Raw genomic sequence first — 24,250 nt, forward strand, 5'->3', positions numbered from 1 at the left:
ATGTTTCCACGCTTGTTCCGTGTGTGCCGGCGATATCCGAGAGTAGCCGCAAGGTGCGCTGTGGCGACTTCGACAGCCCGCGCCGCTGCGACCGCTTTTTGTCTAATCACGAGTGCAGATATATATATCGCCCAGTCGCAAACGCAACAAGTCATTTTTTTTTCTACGCTGCTCCTTTACGTGGCCAATCTTCGTTCTTTCTTTTTAAGAACGGGACGTTCTCCCGCAGAACAGCATGGCAGAGAAATGAACCTAGTATACGGGCTGGCAAAGACTGCGCTGGCTTCTCAACCATACGTATGCCTTTAGATGACAGGTGACGCAAAAAAGCGCTGATCCCTGTCGTGTTTCGACAAATAGTGGCCGCAGCGGCGTGGGCTGTCGAAGTCGCCACAGCGCACCTCACGGCTACACTCGGATATCGCCGGTGCGCAACGAACAAGCGCAGAAACATGCACGCTTGCAGTCGCGGAAGGACGTGCATGCGCGCAAGCGTCGGACTCGACACCAGGGGTGCGCCGCTAGGAGAGGAGGACCGCTTCGTCACGCGCTTGCGCCCCCTGCAATATTTTGTGGCCGAGTGTATCTTCAAGGACTTTTGCATCAGCTGGAATGACCATATTAGGCTGCATGAGCAAAATGTACAGGCATTGTTCATTCTCCTGACCCCACAATAACCTGGAATACAAAAACAATGCTCAACAGGCCATTGACGGGCTAGCCTCTTAAAGATCTTGAAAGCATACCAAATATCATATATTGACAAAGTTATTATAATGGCCTGTGTTGTATTGAAGACAGGTGGTAATGCCAAAATTACAATGCCTAACAAAATTAAATTTTACTCTTCACATCGCCCACATTCACTTCTATTTATTTCTTTGCTTTAGCATGCAGTCGCCTTAAGTTTGTTCATTGCTGCCAGTAGTCTGAATACTTGAATTCATTTTGCTAACTGAAAAATTGTTTAAACATTTTTCATGTTTAACCAAGTAATTGCTGAAAGTATAGAGTACATACTTTCAGTGATGAGCTTGCTTTCCTTTGTCCTACAAAAATAAAGAGCCTTAAAAAATTTCTTTTTCGCCTGCTTTAACAGCACAGAAAGCCGAAGGCACTTGCCTGCTGATCATGAAGCCACAGGTTCCGCTTCTAACCAAGACAGCCTCATTTTTCATGGGGCATGAGCGATTCATTGCGTAGGTTCCTGTGCTCTTTATAAATAACCTTAGGGGGCATCCATCACAGCACGTCTCTGCCAAACTGTTGCTTCAGGATGTTCACTCGCCTGTCAAAATTTAGGCTTTTTTTTTCTTCTCACTATGCACTTTGTTTTGTCTGTTTTTCTAATGCCATTGTTTTGTTTTGTTTGTTTTTGTTTTCTTTTTCAAAACATTATGCAGTTCCTACACACGCCCCTGGATCTCAGTGTCATCCCGATCAGTTTGTTTGTGATGGTCGTAGATGTGTGGACTCATCTGGAAAATGTGATGGCAAGCCTGATTGTGCTGATGGAACTGATGAACATGACTGCCCACCAAAAGAAGGTGGAAAATGTTGTGCTTGCTGTGCTTCCATTGTTATTCTCACTTGTTAATCTAATGTTTACTCAGTTTAGATTGCTGTGCAACAAACAAAATTAACCATAACAAATAGCACCATTAGAGAGACCTCACTTTTAAGTCTAGACTTTCCTCTGGTGCTTTTATGTGATCACAACACTCCTGTGCACGGATTGCTGTCAGCAGTGGTTGATGGGAACCAAAGTTCAGCTTTGAAAAGAAACCTTCAAGTAGTTTAGAAACATCTGATATATACTTTCATTTTTGACCATTAATACAGCAGTTCTATAGAATAAATGTAATAGGCTGGTTTGCTTTAGTAGTGAAGTGATCGGATACTGAGAAGTATTGTCATTCGTACAGAGCACTTCTTGAACTGCAGGTATGCTACTCTTGCTGTGATAAGAGGCTTGGCTAGCCAATAAAGATGAGAGAACAAAAGACGCATGGTAACAGAACCTCTAAGTTCCAGTTTCTTGTGTGTGCTTATCTGCTCATGAATAGAAGACCACATTGTGTCTGAAAGTAAGCAGTTACTGTCCAGATGCTAGTAAACACTCTGGAATTTGTGGTGTCAGCGACATCAGCAGCATTGTGGTTGAATGCAAAATTCAAAACTGGAAAATATGGCCTTGGTCTTCTGTGATAATACTCTTTACTGGCAAAGAAATAAGTATAGTTTGGATTGGTTAACATACCAGTGTAAACTAATTTACTATTACTCCTTAGTGTAACTTCAATCAGAGCCACATTGTAAATCGTAACAAAACATGTTTTCAGCATTTCCTTCTTTCGTTAACATTCTTGTTTTTTTTTTTTTGCTTTTACCTGTACTATTTCTGTATTAACCCAAAGTTTAGTTGATGCATGTTGCAAACTGTTCTTTGTTCATATTTGTGCAGTTCCTTCCCTTTGTGGTCCTGGTCACTTCGTTTGTGATGGCAGGCGCTGTGTTCCTTTGTCTGGAAAATGTAATGGCCATCGTGATTGTGCTGATGGCAGTGATGAACAAGGCTGTGCAAAACAGGAAAGTGATGGTATGGCTTGTGCAACATTGCATTAGTTTGCATGGTGGTCTTAAAATTGTTAGACTGCCGTGCTTTGTTAGCCATGTTGAATAAGTGAGGATAAAAAAGCACTTTTAAATTCAAGCACAGAAATGAGGTGCCAGAAGTGCATAGGGCAAGCGCCTGTTCCTGAAACTACTTCCATATTGAAAACACGCGTTAAGACACACACAAAAAAAAAAAGCTACAAGAAACAAAACCATGTAAATTACTCAGTTGTGCATAGTCTTTCAGTGATTGAGAAGGGGCAGCTTTCTGATGCAGGTGTAATTTTGCCTAATGTGAAGGGATTTAATTACCTCTTGAAGTGAGCTGCATGTAACACAATATTACCTCAGTTGAACTGCACAGGACCTCACTTGTCCTCTGTGCCTCTATTTTCTGTCTGTTTGCGCTAAAATATTCAACCTGATCAAGTCAACATAAAATGGAAATCCTTGCCTCCTGGCAGGTGAACTACAGTGCATGAAACAATGTGAATGCAGCAGCAACCGATTTCTCACATCAGTCTTGTGCCTCATGTGCTCTGGGTTAACCTGTTTCATGACTGGCAGCTCAGAAGTGTGTAGAACTGTTGGCCAAATATTTTGTGGCTAAAACTACTGTTCTGGACCACTTGTCCTGAAAACCGGTATTCTCTATAATGTCAACTTCTTTGGCAGAAGAGAGGAATGGAGAATGTGAAATACTCTACATAGTTGCACGCTTGTTGCAGGACTGCAATAAGTGCATTTTATTTTAGCCAAAATGCAAATGCACCCATGTGCTGACATGTTGGGTACCATTTAGTTGTGTTCACCTCCAGGTGACTACTTGATAAATTCCTTCAAGTGAGGCTTGGAAAGCAAGAGTTTCTCACTGAGACATTTGCCCATAGCTCAAAAATGAACTATTTGTGTTGTACACTAGCGGATTCATTTTCTTTTGCCTTCAACTTAAACAAGCACCATTCATTCATTCATTCATTCATTCATTCATTCATTCATTCATTCATACTACAGGCCAACTTTGGCCTAAGCAGGAGTGGATTACAGAGCTTGCAAACAATAACAGCAAAATATTCTATACAGTGGAACATGCTTGTAGATATTAAATTTTTTGTTTAAGGCATGCCAGGTTGAAGCTACCTGCTGTGTAATGCAATAGCCTAAAGATCTGAACCCCTGCAGATAAGCCCAAGCTGGTGCTCTCATAGTGGTTGTCAAATGTAATAATAGAAAACAAGCCTAAGCTGGTGCTACCATAGCATGGTTGTCATATGTAATAATGAAAAACTACCACCAAGCAATGGTGCGCAAGCTTCTGCAGATTTTTTTTCTTCTGCACTTACATTAATCCCTCAATGAATGTTATTAGGTTATGTAATTTAAGTTTGCCCAGATTTTCATGCAGTTGCCTGAATTTGTAGCTCAGATTGTTAGATTTTTGTATGCCACATGTTGGCATTAAGACGTTGAGCAAAATGAGAACAAGGTGAGAGCAGGAGCCAATGTTTCGACAAGTGGACTTGTCTTCTTCAAGGCGACATATGCTTATTACATATGTCATGTTGGCATGAACAGTTTTAATAGCGTTCAGTGATAACGCTTTCTTCTTGTAACTATGCAGTCGGTCACTTAGGCAAGGTGTTCTTGTTATACGGCGTGCACTTATGTTGTATCTGCACTTCACAGTATCTCAGAAATTTGCCAAGACTAATTTGTTGCCTCACCTCATTCTTCGTCTTTGCAATAATCCAATCTGCATTGGTTTTGAGACTTGCCTAACTCTTTCCAGGAGGCATGGAAGGATTCCAGTGTAGCCACCACCAGTTTGTCTGTGATGGTCGCAGATGTGTCGATCGTTCTGGAAAGTGTGATGGCCGTCCTGACTGTGCTGATGGATCTGATGAAAGGAACTGCCCAGGTGCGCCAGGCAGAGGTAATGGGGAACTTCCTGTACTGTACAAGAAATCCTGATGTAGTGTACTGTCATAGTACTAATTTGCACACTTCAACATTGCCAATAGCTATATTAAACATCATCAAGTTAAGGTTTATTGCCATTTCATAAAGATACATAAGGGTGTCCTAAGTGTTACAGGTGGAGGTCCCAAAGGAAAAACTTGATTTTGGATTTGCTTGTTTCTAATCAGCACAACATATGGTTAGAGCAGTCTACTGCATTGCAGCTAGAATGAGTCTCCAAAAAGATCCATGTCCAATAGTTGGGTGATGTTACAATCTTTGGTAATCTGAAATTATTGCATGTTTGTACTGCTGTTGTTTACTGCTTACCTTGTGCCATTGATTGGCTCACTGCCATTTACTACTTAGCTAATGCATGAAGTCAGCTGATTATGGATTTTTATCTCAACTACTCTGCAGTGCACTAAAGTGAGCAGGCACACTGATGTCCTGTTCTTGTGAAACTGGCATGCTTTCTTTGTAGACAAAGTCATGAATGCGCCTGGGAGCCTGTGCAATTCGACAGAGTTTCGTTGTCGTGATGGCACTTGCATTCCTCTGTCATATGCTTGTGATGGAGAGATAGATTGTAAAGACAGCTCCGATGAGCCTTGTGGTATGTTGCCATCGATGCTTCACTGTGTGCTGTGTGCTTTGCTATTGCTGTGAAAAAAAAAAGCATGATCATTAAGCATTGCCACAAGCGTCCCGCTACAGCAAATAATTTGTTTTTATAATACATTTTAGGACTGGTCTGAGCTGGGCTTGCCTTAGTGAACAAAGGCACATTTTTCATCAGATATATACAAAAAATATGCTTGCATGAAGTCCATGTCTGTGCTTTACGATTACCATCAGTTTAAGAAAAGTCCATTATTGCTCAATGTATGTGTGTGTTTTGCATATATCTTCTGATGTAAAATTGTAAATACATAAACATGCTTAGGCTAAGTTGCGGTATTTTGTGCTGTTTACCAAAATGCAACTGAACAGGCTGAACAGAATTGAAAGCAACTAAACGTAAAACGTAACGGCACGTAGTCCGGTTTCCTCCACCAAAATTTCACTTGTGCATTGCATGTGCAGTGGTCGTTTTTCTGACACCAAGGAGCAAATCAAATCTTTTTTTATGAAACAATGCCTATCTGCAATTCACTTTAATGCGTGAAGTCTAAGAAAACACTACGACGAAATCTACAATTTTTTAGCATCTTTAGACCATACATTTTCTCTTATCTGCATTTCCGAAACTTGGCTTTCACAAGCAGATAACTTATTTGGTTTTCCCTCCTATGCCATCGTTCTCACCAGAGTTACGGAGATAGTGCTGTTTTTGTATCTCCTGATGTACATTACAAGCGCAGATACGACATATCATTTTCAGTGCCGAATTGTGAAGCTGTGTGGATTGAACTTGAGGATGTGAACCAGACAATTATCGGTTGTGTGTACCACTCACCTTCATCTTCAATATCTGCTTTTTGTGATGACTTGAATACTGTACTTGGAAACTTATCGTCAGAAAGGAAAAATGTTGTGCTTCTCGGACGCATTAACATTAACCTTTTAGATGACTGCAGCACTGCAACTACTGCTTACCTAATTGCCCTCATGGATTTGGCTTCGAATCACTGGTTTCCCTCCCAACTAGATGTACTTTAGGGGCTTCCACGTTAATAGATCATATATTCTCCAACCTTATATGTCCTGCAGCTGAGGTATACTTGAAAATAACATCACTGATCACTTCCCTGTATTTTTTAAACTTCCTTGTCAATTATATAAACCTTGTCATGAATTTTACAGAGCTGTGATTATTAAAGATGTCCTCATCGCTCGTGTTAGTGAATTAAATTGGTGTTCTGTGACTTCAGTCAAGCGCAGAATCAGCTTTTAATGAATTTTTGAAGATAAAAAAAATGTATTACTAATTCTACCAGCTTTGTGAAATGCAAAAGACATGTCCCAGCATTACAGAATCATTGGTTAACCAATGGTCTACTAACTAGCCTACGTAAAAAAGAACCTTTACCGAAAAGTTAAACATCCGTTTAACATTTGACTCAAAACTCGCTATAAAATCTATTGTAACAACCTAAACAGGCTGCTCAAGGTTGCCAGAAGAAACTATTACGAATTCAGAATAGAAGCCGGCACCCATACCAAAAGACAGTGGAAAATAATAAATTCCTTCTTGAACCGATCCAGTCAGGATAAACCAATAAGTAAGCTTCATTCATCAGACGCCACGTATACGCAACTAGTAGACATCGCCAACACATTTAATGAGTTTTTCTGTGACCATACTTTCCATCATACCAATGATACTCAATTAGCATTTCAGCGTTGCTTACAATAATTTTATTATTTCCAACTGGCCCAGATGAAATAATCAATGTCATTCATCATTCAACGGTTACAGGAGCAGGTCTGGATGTAATCAGTTAAAATAACATTAAATTAGTAGCTCATCTTATCGCCCACCCGTTATCTCATGTTACAAATTTAGTATTTAAAAGTGGAGTATTTCCAAGTGAACTGAAAAAAGCAAAAATTATTCCAGTATTTAAAAAGGATGAGTGCTCCTGCATTTCTAATTACTGCCCTATAGAAATTCTTCCTTTCTTTAGCAAAGTTATCGAAAAATGTATTGAAAAGCGCCTAACTAAATACTTCTCAAAATTTAACGTTCTTTCACCAAATCTATTTGGCTTCAGGGTAGGTTCCTCGACTGACTATGCTATACTTTCTTTCACAGATAAAATAAAATGCGCCATAGATGCCGGTTTCTACGCAGGATCAGTTTTTATCGATCTATCCAAAGCATTTGACTCAATAAGTCACCTCATCTTACTTGCTAAACTACGGGCAGTAGGCGTCGATGGCCCTGCACTAGAACTTATATAGTTACCTAACAGATAGACAACAGGCTATGTATTTTAATTCTTCACTTTCTAAATTCAGAATAAACAATAAAGGGGTTCTGCAGGGGTCAATACTTGGCCCACTTCTATTCCTGCTTTATGTAAATGATTTACCTGACTGTCTATCAGAAACTGAGGCCTTCCTTTACGCCGACGACACCACTTTACTTGCAACCGATCGTTCACTAACGTCTCTGACTGCTAAGCTAAATACTCATCTGAGCAATATTTTAATGTGGTGCCATCTAAACTCCCTAAAAATAAATCCTTGGCACTTTATGGAGCTTAGCAGGGTTCCCTGGGATGAACGTAGTTGAGAACCCCTGCACTAGAGGTCAAGTGCTCTTCTTCATTAGGTCTCTTCAAGAAAACCTTATTCACTTTTCTACTAGAGAAACAAAATTGATCACCTATCTAATCTATTCACTTCACGCCGGCTCATTTCTTTTTCGTTTCTTTTTCCTTTATATGATTTACAATTATGCACACAATAAACTTTTTTCGTTTGTTTTGTTGTGAATGCTTTAGCTACTATCTTAATTGTACTAATAGTTAGTGACTCTGTATTATTTCCAGTTTGTACTCATTTACTTTGCCTAATATTCCACTTAGTGATTACTACATTGCTGTTTTAAGTTATATATTAGCACAAATGTATATTTTCTGTCAGGAGGTACCCTTTCAGCTACATGCTCTGGGACCTCCTTCTGCATACTTATGTAAGCATGTATTCTACTTACGAAAGAAAATGAACTGAAACTGAAGGATATTTTGAAATCTGCCGGAAGTTGTCTTGGAAAATGTTTTGCTGTAGCCCTGTTAAGCTTAAGACGTTCAGTTATATTCTCTTCAAACAATAACATTTTAACTGTTTCATTCAGTTGGCATTTATACATGGTCTTGTCTCTGAAGAGTTAGCAAGTTTGCCCTTTGCTGCCTCCAACACTAGCCTCAGTGGCATTTGCTATGGCATCCTGTTCCTGAGCATGTCACACAGGCACTACAAATGAGAAAAGAGCACGAAAATTCATGTATTGAGAACCTTGGGAGCATGTTGGATGCCAGCTGGTCGAAATCAATCTGAAGTATCTTGCTTCTCTGAGCCGTGGTGTAGCTCTGATACTTGCTTTAAGGCTTTCTCCCTCCTCTGACAATTACAATTACACCACAAATGCTTCACGTTCTTGCTTGTACAAAGCACCATGCCACGACACATAATTATAGCGACTTTTTTTTATGGCAATAACTAGCTCCTGCTGGTTTGGGTATCCACAATTGCTGCAGGCGATACTGCTGGGTTGAGCATTCAACCCGCTTTGTTTGCCTGGTGCGTTTCTTTATTGCTCTTTCTTATGGCTCCTGCTACTTCTCATGCCAGAAGATCCAGAGAGCAGTAGCCCTCGATATGGGCTGCAAAAATGACATACATTGTGCCTTCAACTGTTCAAGGAATTTCAGGAACTGTAAATGGCAAGCAACCTCTTCAGACTGTGGGTCCTCAGTTGTTTTCAGAACAGTAAGAGTTGGGTCACATCCACAGCCTATCACGAAACAGCAACAGCCAGTCAGCCATTGTTGGCAATGAGCAGCTGGCTTGTACTTTTTGTGATAGGGTGTATGCCACTCTAGTGCACTAGAATATGGGGTAGTGTGCTCGGAGAGGACTCGCAGCTGCCGCACTTCATGTAGAAAGTCAAGAGATGGTGCCACCAGAGCATGGGCTGTCGCATCATGCACCGCTTCCGATGCGCTACAATGCTTTGCATACATCTCGCTTAAGAATCTGCTTTTTAATTGCCAACACATCAATGCTAACACGTCCCTGCTTCGACAGCATCCTGGCTAGCCAGGATCCATTAGAGAACTTTGTGGAAATGCACATAGAGCTGAGGAAATGCACATAGAGCTGAGGAAATGCACATAGAGCTGAGGAAATGCACATAGAGCTGAGGAAATGCACATAGAGCTGAGGAAATGCACATAGAGCTGAGGAAATGCACATAGAGCTGAGGAAATGCACATAGAGCTGAGGAAATGCACATAGAGCTGAGGAAATGCACATAGAGCTGAGGAAATGCACATAGAGCTGAGGAAATGCACATAGAGCTGAGGAAATGCACATAGAGCTGAGGAAATGCACATGGAATTTTTACAATTATGTCACATGAAAAAATGTATCGATGAAAACCTACCGCTTCGTATGCAGGAATATTACTCGAACTACTCAAACAGTGCATGAATATTATGTGAAGACTGGCGACTTCATTTCTAAGTCACAAGATCAACAATGTATTGGATATAGCAAAAGTAATTGATCACAAAAGTTGTTGTTTGCCTAATTACTCAATTATATAGGTACTAATATGAGTAATGCAAAACAACAGTACAATTATTTTAATTATTTATTTAATAATCATAAGTTTTAATTTTGAGGTATTTCAAAGTTGGTTAATTATAATTAATTCAGTAATAAAGTAATTAGATGAATTCAGCTCTTTCTGTTGCGGTGACAACCACTGTCTGCAATTCAAACGAGAATACATGAGGGAAAATCAAGCCTTTATTTTAAACAATGCATCGTTTTAATTGCATAAACTCAAAATATTGCATACGAACTTCGACGTTCGCGCTAGTGGCGTATGACCAGCATAACTGACAACAGCAGGAATGTGCAACAGATGTTGGTGGCAGTGCTTCTGTTGCGTAGGCTGGCATCCAAGCACCGGACCTTTCCACACTTGTCGCCTCACGGCAATGCATGGCGCGTGCTGCCCCTGAACACACTACCTCCTTCTAGTGCACTTTAATGCCACCACATAGTGTAGCAGTTGCATCAGTTCATTTGCAATCATTGCAATTTGCAATTGATGATGCTGCAGAGCGCTTTCAAAGATTGTTTTCAGTCATTATAAACACAGCTATGAAAAATGATGTAAACAGATCTTGCTTTATTTTACAACATGGAATTCAACTAGATTTATTTTTTCATGCATTCAGAGGATGTGAATGATGCAGCATACCCATGTAAGTTTTTTGAGGCATACAAAACATTTGAGCAGCTCGTCGTGACACCGGCTTTACATGTGTGAATGAAATGGGTCAATCTGAAGACAGGAAAATAAAATTATCCTTCATTGCTCAAGACAAATATGCTTGCATAGTAGGGAGAATAAAAAGCTTCTCGTATGATCGCTCACAATGGCACTTGCAAGCAACTTTGTTGTTTCATGCATAGTAGACAAATGTTTTGTGAGTATGAATATGCTTAGCTTTAAGGAATTTCTGATAGCTCCTTGTTTCTCATGGTAGGACTTGGATTCTTGCATGTTTATTTCAAGTTCTCACAAAATACAATACTTCATACAGCACCTGTATAATCATTGCATTTCATGTTTATAGTGTTATCGTTGCTGGTTGGGTTATAAAGTGTCTTGTTGACAATGGTACTTATGGGCATCGCATGTTTATTGGTGAATACTCTAACCACCAAATGTTGAGGTCAAGCACATGGTGGCCAAAGTCTGGCTTTTGCTACTAACGCAAGTGTCCAGCCACATACTGAGTGATGCATGCTGTCACCAGTGTAGACTGACACCATAGCTGCAGTGCACTCCTGTAGAGAAGCATAGATTGCATGATGTGCCTGCAGTCACATGCTGACACTCTTGTTTTCTGCACCATGTTCCAGATAGTGCTCATGATTGTGAACCTGATCAATTCAAGTGTGATGGAGGAAGAAAGTGCGTTGACTCCGCAAGAAAATGTGATGGTCACTATGATTGTGCTGATCGCACTGATGAGCAAGACTGCACGCCTCGTCCCGGAGGGCAACGTAAGGCATAAAAATATAACTTGAGTTTCACTTCATTTGATATAGCTCAGATCTAAATATTCCAGTTTACTAAAAGCCTCAAATTTTCTTATGACCGTCCGCTCAGAGGTTCTTAAAAAATTTTTCATAGCTGGTCAGATGACACTGCTGTGATCGTAAGCCTTACCTCAACAGCTGATATTGTGCTCTTCTTGTTGCTTCCAGTCTCGCTCCATTTGCGTGTGGTAGCAAAAATCAGCTTTTCTGGTTGTTCTTGCATTAAATATCTCAACTAGCCACACAGCCATGCAATGCAGACATTTCAGGTGTAGCACGCAGTTCAAATACCCTCAAAGGTAACCCTGGCCATAGGTTATAACCTATAGGTGGCTATGCAGACCTGGACCTTCACTTTCCCATTTATCACTACTGATATTGCTGCTGCTCAGGACTTTGGATAATGGCAGCTTGCAGAATTAATTTATTGAATTAGGCAATGTTTACCCACCTGCCGCAATGGCCCACCACCCACATTGTTCTGCTTTGAGTATGAAGTCTCTGGTTTGATTTCTAGACATATTTTCTTTATTTTGATGGGTACAGAATGCAGAACTAATGTGCACAAAGTCTTGCTGCAAGATAGGGACAGAACACATACATGGTGGGCACCTGAACATGACTTAAGCCACCCTATCTTTTTTTCTTTTCCTTAACCGGCAACATATAGAGGAGACCTGTGCAATACAGTTGTCATGTGATGCTAACATGTATTGGCTACTGTTGTGCATCGATATGCATCAGCTGTTCATGATTGTGGCTTTGAAATTGCAATTATTTACTGTTTTGGTTAAGTCTTAGTGTTTGTGGGCACGTTTTATTTTGTAGCAATCGACTAAGTTGCATGCTGTTGCTCATTGTTCCTGGCCCTTCTTTCATTCTCCAGTTTCTTTAAACATAACTATTTTTAACAATATCTGTTTTTAAGATGCATAACAGTAGCCTGTCTAACCTTGCTTCCCTTATAGTTTCAGTTCAGCTTACAATAATCAATAATACAATAATCAGTTTAGCTTACAAAAGTTACAGCCAGGCAAGTAATGTAAGTCAGTCACCAAGTCATGCATACATACATACTTCATCAAAGTAGTGATTTAATTGTTCGTGTGCACCTAATTTTCTGTTAGGCAAACTCATCATTTAAGTCCTCACAGCTGCTGAGTTGCATCGAGTTTAGCGTGCAGTATGCTCAATTCTTGCCACTAGTCGGAATATGATTCCTGTGTGTTTAAACACAAGGTCTTACATTCCAGTCAATTTGTTACTTCCTAAGTAGTAACCAAGTGTTTCATATAGGCACCAATATCATGCCACCAGCTTTTTATAATTCCTTTACAACACTGCGAACCATTCATGATTTGTTGTTACACATGTGTTTGTTTATAGGTTCACATGAGCAAGTCCAATAAACCTTGCTCTATCCCTTTTACGTGCCTTGTGCCTTCCTCTCTCCTTTTCTGCTATGGTCCCTCTTCCTTTTTCCCTGTGCCACATGCTGAGCAGTGTGCACAACTTCAGTGGCAGTGTGATTTGGCACTTGCATTTCAAGGTCAATGCAGTGCAAGGGTTCATTAGATTGACTATATACGATGATTGTGATGACGAGTGGGAGTGTACACACTGTAAGTAGTAATAAAGGAGACCTGTAATCATGCCCACGGGTATACACACACTCTTAGAAAGATAAATCTGTTGCTTTCTGTCTCTAAGTTGCCGAATGTGCATGCGAGATGCATCTGTTTTCTGCATGAGTCTCGGCACATCTTGCTTGTTTGGCACTGCATGAAAAGACTCGGTAACAAGGCAGAACTTTTGCTGCCATAGGTTTGCCTTACAGGGGCACTGACACCAACACAATTTTGTAATTTGAAATACATAAGCCAATTTTGTGAAATAAGCCAACTGGTTCAGGTCACCTTTCTTGAATATTTAAATACATGTAAGTAGCACTTGTAGTCGTAATGCTGAACGTAATGCTGAACTTTTGCAACTGTAGGGAAATTTTGACATTTGGTTGCTTTTTGATACTCATTGCACTAAGACTAATCTTCAAGCTCAGTGCAGCAAATGTTTGTGCCAAAATGTATATGCAACCTAATCTAAAGTTGTCTGTCAGCATCCCTGTAAGTGTTTTGCTTTGGTGCATCTTGCTCATGCATGTCATCCTGACAGAGATCAAACAAGGTAGACTGCTTCATGAGTGTTTTTGGCTGCTTAAGCTTTCGTGGCTATGGGTGAGTGCATGCTTGGTTCTACTGCACGTGCGAAGAGCGTGCTGCGTGGCATTTGGGTGGAGTTGCCGCAGCTGGAAATTTGTGGATGCCGCTTTTCCAGCACTGCCAGCTGTGGATGACTGCACTGTGGACAAGTTTCGCTGCAGTAGTGGCAAGTGCATTGCTCGGGCGTTGGTTTGCAATGGCAGGCGAGATTGCACAGACAACTCTGATGAGAGGAACTGCCGTAAGAGCACTGTCCCTCCCTCTGTTCTTTTGCACTGAGCACAGCACTGCTAGACTGGTTTTGTCACATAAGGGCATAGTCTGGTTTGGGTAAAGCACCCCCATGGTTCTAGTCTGCCCACCCTTTCCTGTACCTGAATCTTGTTTTTCTGAATACTACATACTATCTTTCTTAGATCTTCATCTGTCTGTCTTTGCACATGAAGGTTCCTGGTAATATCATTTTCCAGTCAAGTTCTTGCTGGATAAACAATTTGGTGCAATACAACATGCCCTATCTTTGTCATTAAAAATTGGCTCCCTGTCTTCTGGAAAATATTCAAGCAGGAATTATCAGATTTTTGAACTTATTGAACTGGTGAAATTTCATTGCGTGATGTCTACTCAGTTGGTGCTCTTTACCATTTATTTCATTCTATCATTAAGAACTTGTGAAACTTATTGCACTACTGTTGCATGCACATCTTACTCATTCCCTTCAGAGCCAAGTGCATCTCACAAGAAACATTAACACACTGACAATTTGCATTATAGCCTAAGATACATAAATATTATTGCATACTTCAAAGTATGCTCAGACATAAGCCATGCTGTAAAGCTCAGAAAAATTACTCTACTTTCCTTGCAGAAACTGCTAGCAACTTAAGAGGCAGGATCCACGAAAACTAAAAAGTTCAATGCACATGTATATAAATGCCCATCATTGAAAACTCGCTTCTCTTCATCTTCAAAATAGAGTAATATAGCTCTAAAAAAATATACAAATATTGCTCTTCAACATTCTTTGTGCCATGCTGCAAGATTGACGTCACTGTTCTACTTTGTCTAGCAAGGTTGTCAGCATTGTGCAGTGTGACAAGTCGGAGTACTTCTCTAATGTGCAATCATAGTTGACCTCCACTAGAGAGGCTGGGACACACCGTAACCATTTGTCTTTCTCGGTCAGCTGTAAGAGCTGCATACGAGTTGTTTGTTCCTGCATGTGAGGCCAGCATCATCACGGCCTTTATATCTGAGCAGATCATCCAAAAACAAGTCGGGCTTCTCCTTGTAGTCCCGCATTGAGGGTTCCGTTATTCAGCGAATTCATACTTGATTCGAGCCTGGTAAAGATTTTTTTTAGTATTAGTAGTGGTAGTGCAGGTGCCAATAATTGCCAATGGAGCATGTCGGGAGTGATAGCCACAGAACTAGTCCTGAACATATTATGTAACCAATGTTGTCCCAAATTGGCGTGTTTAAAACATTAGGATTTCTACATTTCATTTGAGAACCACTGCATTATAATTGCCATACCATCCAGTTAAGTTTCACAAATGCTCTATTCTGTTTGTAAGTGCTCATAGATGCAGGGCTGCATCACGACAAGTCTAGCAGTGCTGCTTTGTGTGACCTAGGTGCTGTGCTTTTGTAGTGTTCCACTGCATTGAGTTGCTTTCTGCTTCCTGCATCAGTCCCTTAGGTTTTGCCTGACATTGTAGCTGCCAACTGCAGCTGTTTTCTTTGTTCCTTTTGCTGGCCATGCTACCAGTTTAAGTTCTCATCATTCATACTGCAGCATGCCGGCAGGGGCAATTTAGGTGTGCCAATGGCATTTGCATCAAGGTGGAAAGGCGCTGCGATGGCTACCATGACTGCCAGGATAGGAGCGATGAACTTGATTGTCGTAAGTGCCTGGGGGCTCACAGGCTCCGCTTGCTGTGGTGGCTCCAGAACATTTGTGTATTGTGTGACCTTGCACCAATGCAGATTGCGATCGGGGAAATGCACAGTGGCATACTTGCATGTGGAGCAAGTTCTGTACGGCGAACTGGGAAGCTTAAGTCTTGGTAAAGCTTTTGGGAACGGTGAACTGCTTGGGCAAGCTTGCTTTGAAGTCACTCAGAAAGCAGCTCTCAGCAGATTGTTAAATAAATGAGTTTGCTGGCTGGCAAAACAATTGAATGTGATGAAGGTGATCATGGGTGCTTGGACATATAAATTGTAGTTATATTTTGACATATACATCAAATGTCTTCAAATTGAATATGTACTTTGTAAATTTGTTTGAGTATATTTAATTATGCTGATTTCATTTTTATTGCGATAGCAATTATATAGACACTCCAAGCAAATTTTTGCCATCATCGTCGCCATAAGGGTTCGTACATATTTAGGTATATGTATGCTATATGCTATGCCATGCTATACGACATGTGGTATATGCAGGTTATATTGCCACACCATTATATCACTAAAGTTGTGCAGACCAGGTCTAGCATTCTTGTCAGTTATTCCTCAGAATTTTGTGACTGGCAGCCCACAAATGTCATGAAACAAAACACCAACAGCGCATGCGTGCAAAATTGAAATAACAGAGCTGAAACCTGGAAATGACTACCTCCGGGATCAGCCCAGGAAAGAGGTTTGAGACATACCCAATACAGAAAAGTGGTGGCAAAGTCGCTAAGAAAGGTGTTGGCTTTGATTAATAAACATGAATGAAATTGTCCGATGGCAGGATTCAAACGGAGGACACCTAGCACAACAGCTCATCTTTACTTGGCTTACGTTTACTTCAATTTGTACTGCCACTACAGCTACGAGTATTGCACTCCGTGTAATAGTCTAACATGTTGCTATCGTATTCATTGCTTCACTCTTATGTCGAAACTGCAATTTTTTTATTTTTTTTGTCTTGGAAAGGTTGAGGAAAGGGGTGGCAAAGTTTATAATACCATATACACTCAGGTATGGGCCACTTTTTCCTGCAATCTTGACAAGGTGCATTGCTTACATAGAGGCAAACCATTTCAAGTTTTTTTTATAATTGTGCATAAGTGTAACCCCCCATGATTCCTTCTGTACCAAAAGAGTGAATATTGTTTTCATAATGCATTTCACACCACTCATACACATGCATACCATGCACATGGTGCTCGAATAGTCCTCGACACTGTTGCTGTCGCTGCTGCTCAGGCTCGGGTTTGAGAGCACACTCATGAATGTAGTCATCTTCCATGGCATCTAAGGCATAAGACAAGCCTGTGGCGTTAAAAGCTTTTCACAAAAATGTCCAAAGACACTGCATAAACTAGCTGAAGTTGGGATGTGCGAGCACTTTTTTTTCTTTAAGAATTACTTTTTTGAGTATTGGGATTCAACGATGGAGGTGCAACTCTCACATGAGGGCAGTCCTTACTCAAGTGTATATGGTATTCAAAATAAATAATGCCGTTTACAAGTGGAGAGAGACTTACCTCAGTTAGGCAGCATTTTAATGAGTGAAACATTAAAGGACACCACAAGTCGTGCAATCATGACAATAACACTCAGCAAGGGTAGTGAACACTGACTACTTCCATGCAGTATGTACTGTTTATGTGGCAAAGTATAGGAGTCTAAACAGCTAACGTTGTGAGAGAGAGTAAATTAAGTACAACTTGCACAACGCTGCCCTCAGCGTTGATTGCACATTTCTGGGAATCTTCCGCAAAGGAACAGTACCCAACTTCATATCAGTATATTCGAGAGCAGAAAAATGTTTCATGACACCACCAATTGGGTGGCACAGCTTCTGTTAGAGTTGTCTCTGGTAGCAGGATCATCTTCTGACACTTTTGCACCACCTGCATGCAATTGGATACTGCGACAAACGAACAGTCTCCCTCTATTGGAAGATAAATTATGCAGTGTGGTGAAAGAACAGCTTGCACCTCACAGCAGCTTCTTCAGCAGCATGGCAAATCCAGACAGGATATTATCCTGTACTTGTAAAATCCGTGACCAAGAAGATATTGCCTCTCCATGTTTCACTCTCGATAGCGACAGGTCACTACACACCAGCAACAGCAGCACAAGTGGGGAGGCATTAAATGCCTTTAGTGTCTGAGCAGCAGCAGCACCTTGTGTGTCACTCATTCTGAGAACCACTCCACTATGCCCAGCTATTGCTTTATAACGGCAGCCAGTAAACATTTGTTCAACATGACCCCTCCCACAAGCTCAACCTGCATTCTGTCTGGCCATAGGACATTGTGATGTTCTTGGCATTTAAAAGCACCCTTAATGCTTATAATTTTGCGAGCCCTTGCTGTCTTAGCACAGTTATTTGAACTTCCACACTATCAATTCAACATGCTGGAGGTGCTAGACACTATTGCCATTGATCACCTCCCATCATAGCTTTGCAAAAGCAACATGTTCATCACCGATCAGCGCCACCAAGGTGGTGTTTGCAAGTGCTGCTTCAGATTAGCATAAATGTAGTTCAACTTGCGATCAAGGCCTCAGGGAGGCCATTGGACATGAAATGAAGCTGGCATCTGTCAGCTTTTGGTGGCACCTTGGTTCAAGAGCAGACAGCTATTGCTGTATTACAACCATACCATCAGCAAGCACTTCAAGCAAAGTCAAACTAGTGGTCATCTGATGAGTAGCCATAACCATGAACGTTTATGCAGCGTTCAACTTTTCTCAAAGTTGTAGGCAGTTGTACTGGAGTGCAGTTGAAGGTTTGAGTTCCACATAGGAAAACATCCAGTTCAATGATTCTTTGGCACTGAACTCATTCCTGTAAAAGCAGCAGTGCACATCATTTTTGTGCACTACGGTAATGTCTGCTGTGGCCTTGAAAATGCATATATACACAAATGCCACCAGTCTGTCTGCACATTGCACAAAACAGAAATTGCGAAGTGTGAATGATGCATAATAGCTTAGCGGTTGACATGTCTGGCTACCAACTGCACATTGACTGTCATGAGTTTATTCCTCACTGGTTGTGGTTGGCAGTTTCACCGTAATGTGACACGGTGAGCTACTTGGTACATGATTTCTTGTTTCGTCCTGTTTTTAGCGCTGTTTGCTTCCGAATATTTTCACCATGTAGTTATGGTGAGAAGTTGGCCTGATGGCAGTGTGACAATGCAGCATAATGGAGTAACTGTAGTGCCCCCTTAGATATAAGCACTATAGCATAACATGACATGACAGACAGGCATATCAAATACAAGTGAGCTCATGAATGTGCCCTAAGTGGATGAAGTGCCTTCTTTATTGCTAATTCAGCATTCAAAATCTCAACAGTTCTGCACCCTTATGCTCTTTTTGCACATTTGATGTTTTTAATAAGGTTTCTTGAACTAAAATCTTACTTAACTGCAACTATATGTAGGGAACGAGCTCTGGGAGTTGTATGCAACCATTTACACATCTGTTAGCATCATGCTGCAACTTCCAGGCATTGATGTGCATTTTTATTTTCAATTTGTGCTTCAATTTATGCAGAAATGGGACGCTAACACAAATTGGCTGAAACAGCCTGCATTACTTGCCTCAGTACAATCTCATGTGATCAGTAGTTCTCTTGCTTAATTATCAACAAATTTCTTAAGCACAGCGAATTTTTCTTGACACTACTGCGGCTGCTCATAGGCTGTTGTGGTCTCATCCTAATCGGGGTAGAATGCAGAAAAATGTCTGCATACTTAGATTTATGTGCATGTTAATCTACAAGTCATCGGAATACATACCGAGCCCAATTATAGCCCACCATGCATCTTTGGGATGTTAAATCTTGGCAGTTTATTTTTGCTTGGTGAGGGATTTGATAGCAACATAGTGAAGTTCCCCCATCAACTGTATCTTATATACAAGGCTAGCACTAGTACTGTATAGCAATGGAAACATTCACGTCATATGCATCATGATGGCTTGTAATGCACTCTACAGTATTAGGCATTGTAAAGCTGAACAGCATTTATGCAAATTTGCTTCTCAGCATGCAAAAACCTGCATCGACAAAGGTCTACGTCTAAATTAAAAGGTCTGGTGACTGTGGTACTGAAAACCGAAGAATACAGTGGCAAGTACACTGCTGCCCAACTCTGAGAATTTGTATAGATGCACCAGCCAATTATCTTCAGTCATTTTCATGATCTCACGACAGAGGCATGTGAACTTCTTTTATTATTGTTGTCCCTCTGGAACCGTTTTGGAGCATCTAGTCGCAAAGCACAGGTGCAGTGCAGTTTTGTGGATGGAGCTTGCTCTGAATTAGGTTGTCACTGAGCATTAGCGGGCGGCGCCTATATATTTAATGAATACCTCTTCCTTACTTCATTCTTAATGACTGATGCTTACATACTCCTCTGAAATTCCAGCTGGTGTCTGCAGAACTGGTGAATTCCGGTGCCACAATGGCACGTGTGTCCCTGAACGTGCTCGTTGTGATGGGCGCAGAGACTGTCCAGATGGATCTGATGAAAGCCAGTGTGGTGAGCTTTTGATGCAGATTGTTTTCTCTCTGGTTATAGAAGTTCAAATTCAACAAGAGAGCTTTTCATTGTGGTTTTCAATTTCAGCTCCCAGTTGCAGGGCTGATCAGATACGATGCCATGGTGGCGGCTGTCTAAGCATCTCCCGAAGATGTGATGGAGTTTCAGATTGCCCCAATGGAGAAGATGAGCTGTCATGTGGCAGTAAGTGCATTGATTTGAATTGTATTTCTGGTTTTTTTTTTAGAACGACAGTAAGTTGAGCAAGTTGTGGGTTTTGTGGTATGAGGAGGCAGGTGTATAACATGTGGACACAAGAGGACCAGCATTTGTTCATCCTTTCATGTCAGTCTTTTGTCTGCCTTTTCATGCCGTGTATTTATGGTCATAGGTTAAGCCGCCATAGATGCTGCATGTACGCCAGTGATTGGGAGCCACTTATTCATTGTGTGAGAATTCACTGCAGTGCCTTTGGATTGTCTCCTTTAAGACAGAACCTTTGATAACTAACGTGCTGGTAACCCCTTCGATGTTGTATGCATTAACATTGAATTAGTATCAATGCATGACATCGCCAGCCATGACGGTTCAGTAGCTATGGCATTCTGCTGCTAAGCAAGAGATTTCATGTGCAATACCTAGCCATGGCAGCCTCATTTCAATAGGGCTGCAATGCAAAACACTGGTTTACCACGCTTTGGGTTTACATTGATTAAGGAACCTCAGCAAGTCTAGCATAATCCAAAGCCCTGACCATGGCATATGCTAGATATGTTAAATCCTATAATTGAAGTTCTCATGATGCTGCCACAGTTTAGTTAATCCATAGTGCCACTTTTGAGGTGACACAAGAATAAGGCAGCAATATGCAGCCCCTGTCCACCACGGGTGGTTCTTGGTGGAAATCAATAGCACCCAATTTTAATATTTCAAACAGCTAACACCGTTAGCATATCTCCTAAACCTTGACTAAAGTGCACTGGCATTCACAATGGGTTGCCATTCTTCACTTCTACCATTTGACCTACAACTGTAATGGACCCACTTGAAACAAGGGCTTGTGAAATGTGTTATGAACAAGTAGTTGAGCTTTTGAACTGTCACACTAAACAAGCGCTGAACTCCTCGCTCACTTTGTTGTCTTCTTGGGGCTCGCATTGTGCCCATGAGGGGTACAGGCACTTGGAATGTAGTGTATGCAGTTCATTGCACTCATACTATCACAACGTTCAAAAGCTTTACCTCATGAGCTCACTTTGTTCTACTTGAATAGTAGCAACGCATTATGTTAATTGAGCAATAAATTAAGGCATTTTCAGTAGTGCAATGTGCATATCAAAGTTGAGGTGTAAGAACGTTTCCTGCTTTTGAAAAAAACATTTTAATATAAATTGTGAAAGTACCTTTTCTGTAGCCCATGGTGCTGTCTGTTTCCACACCTACTCACCTTGTGCTGTGCAATAAGACCGGTCTGTCACTTTCATAGTCAGTGGGAATGTAAGGTATTGGAGTTCACAATGTGTCAATGTTCTCTTTCAAGATGGGCATGCGTGCCGGCCTCATGAGTACAAGTGCTTGTCTGGACGCTGCATTGATTCTCGCCAGAAGTGCAACAGAGTGAAGGACTGCCCAGGTGGTGATGACGAAGATAATTGCATCACTGACACTAAACGTAGGTTTTTCTGTTCAAATGGCATTTCAGTGTGTTCGTGTGTATGTATAAGGCACTAATTACTGCAGCCATATTGGTTTCACTTTTTTTTTCCGATGTGAACACCAACCTATCAAGTTTGCTAGCATCGGGTAACTGTATGCCTTATATATAGGCAGAGTTGCACTTACTTGCACATAAAAAAAATCTTGCTAGTCTGTCACTGAAATTCAATGTGTTGTAATAGTACTTTCAGTGATGCAGCAAGATAAAAAAAAATAGTGTATTAGATGCTGTTACAGAACGTTAAATTCATAGCTTAAAAGCAGTTTGAGGACTTAAAATAGAGCCTGTATGGATAATGCCCTGCATGCCGATTTTCTTTAGTACACAATGTGTCTGCCCACATTGCATTTCTGTTACTGACTCGTAAGATAATGTAGGTCAGTTCATGCAAGCCATCTATTCGTTTTGCACTCAGTATGAAATCTGTGTGCACGAATGCGCAGCTGAAGGCACTAGAAAATTTTTAAAGCTTTTGCTGCTGGCTGACACATCTTATGTTGCCGATTTACATGTTCTCATTGAGTTATTAAGCATGGTTCAGATTGAAAATGAATGTTACACCATGGGCAGGACTTGCACCAAACCTGCAGTGGTTTAGTAAATTGTTTCAAACACGCAAAAGGGAAGCAAAGTAGTGTATGATATGACAAAGGTACACAACATGGTTGTCAACTTTAGACAATAAGAAGTCTGACACTAAAAGATTTTATTTCATTGTAGATTTATGCAATGTGTGACCACACATTGCACTATTTATTGTATTGTAAAAGACTTGCTGTCACTTGTGAATATATTGTTACGGGCCAGTGCCATTGTGGGCGGAGAGGCCAATCGATCATGTCGGAAAAGACTATTTTTGAGCTCTTGCCTTTTGGCCAGTGTGTCATATCTGCTTGTGAATATATTTGTATATAGTTTCCCATGGGAGCCTTTTGCATAATATATTAGTGGCGTGCTCGGGATTGTAAAGAGATTAATCTTTTTACAGATTATGCAAGTTGTACTAATGACTCAAACTGCAGCTTCTCATCACCTGTCTAGTATCATGTTTTCAGTTTGCCTTGCCTTGTGATCAGTCTAAAAAAAATTGATTCTGCAGTAAGTATATTAAAACCCTGTGCAGGTGCTGTCATAACTTTTCACTCAACAAGTAGCTATTGTCTTTTATACTCGCCTTGGCTTGTATGGAGCTTGCCCCTAGTGCTTATCTGGTGTACTGTAACTGCACTTCCATATGAAATATCCTTGTTCTTTTATGAATATTTTTCTTTTCTCAGCATGTAGGGAAGGTGAATTTCAATGCCAAGATGGGACTTGTTTGCCCGATTATGTACGTTGCAATGGCCATTCGGAGTGTAGGGATTCATCAGATGAAGCAGATTGTCGTATGTTTTCCTTCTTTAGTTTTGTTTTATTGCTTGCTGATATCTTAGCAAATTCTGCTTGCACCAGGCTTTATGCAAACTGTATTGCAGAATTTTCTTTTCCTGTTTTCTCTTGGTTGTTACTTGGTTTAGCGTCTTTTACACATGCTTTCATTTCATAGTCTGATTCTGTAGAATTTGGCATTTGATATGCAGTTCACAACTGTAATAAACCCCTCATGTTTCTTGTAGATGCTTCAAGAGCAATCTATGGTATACTTATGAATAATTAAAACTTGTCTGTGAGTGTGCATGCTGCACAGTGGTTAGCTTCTGTTCCTTAAAATGCACATTGCAAAAGCATGAATGGCATGCGAAGCTTGCAAACATGGCACAATTTTTTGTAGATAAGCACAAGTCCCCTCGGCAGCTGGGCTTTGAGTGTGACGGTGGCAATTTCATTCCTTCATCACTTGTCTGTGATGGAGAGATTGATTGTGCTGATGAATCTGATGAGCACTGTGGTATGTTGCTGCTCATGCTTCGCTTTTTTCTTGCATGCTACTGCATCTTGTGTGCATGCACAAACAGTCAAGCCCACCTTTGATTTTACTACACTACGAACTCTGTGTTATGGAAAGAAATTAGTGCAGCCAATAATGCACACATGGGTGATAATACTAGTTGAGAATGATGCTGGATTTGGGCCATTGCTGGACCATTTCTCCAAATGGCACCACTGTCAATCTAGGCTCCCGGTTTTTGACGACCACGTTCGTTGTCGGCAATACATTGCAAAGGGCCTCACGACACCTCCATATGTGCAGATTCATTTACCAATACACAGGTCAAAATGCACTGCTGGGTGACAGCTCCAGAGGCTGTGACTGCTTCCCCTCTCACAAAGGCAAACACCTCTTCTTAACCAATTTCATTCACAAGAATCCCACTTCTCTGCCATTCAGCACCGTGGGGCAGAGGGCCTCTACTAATCACAAGCAGCTTGTGGGTTCTTGGTGTCTCACAGGAGACCAACCACTGCGGGTTCGAGCTTAGCGAGCCACAGGGCTGCGTTAGCCGTCGCCT

General features: G+C 41.0%; 1 protein-coding gene across 41 annotated transcripts in view; it reads left to right on the plus strand.

The window, feature by feature from the left end:
• LOC119446815 (basement membrane-specific heparan sulfate proteoglycan core protein) overlaps positions 1-24,250 on the plus strand; it is a 436,128-nt gene that overhangs the window by 226,385 nt on the left and 185,493 nt on the right. For 29 of the 41 annotated variants that reach the window (XM_049664395.1, XM_049664396.1, XM_049664417.1 and 26 more), the window contains 12 exons: positions 1,404-1,547; positions 2,465-2,599; positions 4,406-4,549; positions 5,060-5,191; positions 11,188-11,331; positions 13,702-13,827; positions 15,385-15,492; positions 19,970-20,083; positions 20,171-20,287; positions 21,624-21,755; positions 23,078-23,185; positions 23,572-23,688. In XM_049664395.1, the coding sequence (XP_049520352.1) occupies positions 1,404-1,547; positions 2,465-2,599; positions 4,406-4,549; positions 5,060-5,191; positions 11,188-11,331; positions 13,702-13,827; positions 15,385-15,492; positions 19,970-20,083; positions 20,171-20,287; positions 21,624-21,755; positions 23,078-23,185; positions 23,572-23,688 (1,521 nt within the window). The remainder of the gene's footprint in view (positions 1-1,403; positions 1,548-2,464; positions 2,600-4,405; positions 4,550-5,059; positions 5,192-11,187; positions 11,332-13,701; positions 13,828-15,384; positions 15,493-19,969; positions 20,084-20,170; positions 20,288-21,623; positions 21,756-23,077; positions 23,186-23,571; positions 23,689-24,250) is intronic. The other 12 variants (XM_049664402.1, XM_049664412.1, XM_049664425.1 and 9 more) reach the window with 9 other exon arrangements.

The sequence above is a fragment of the Dermacentor silvarum genome, chromosome 3 (assembly GCF_013339745.2).
Source record: "Dermacentor silvarum isolate Dsil-2018 chromosome 3, BIME_Dsil_1.4, whole genome shotgun sequence".
NCBI lineage: Eukaryota > Metazoa > Arthropoda > Arachnida > Ixodida > Ixodidae > Dermacentor > Dermacentor silvarum.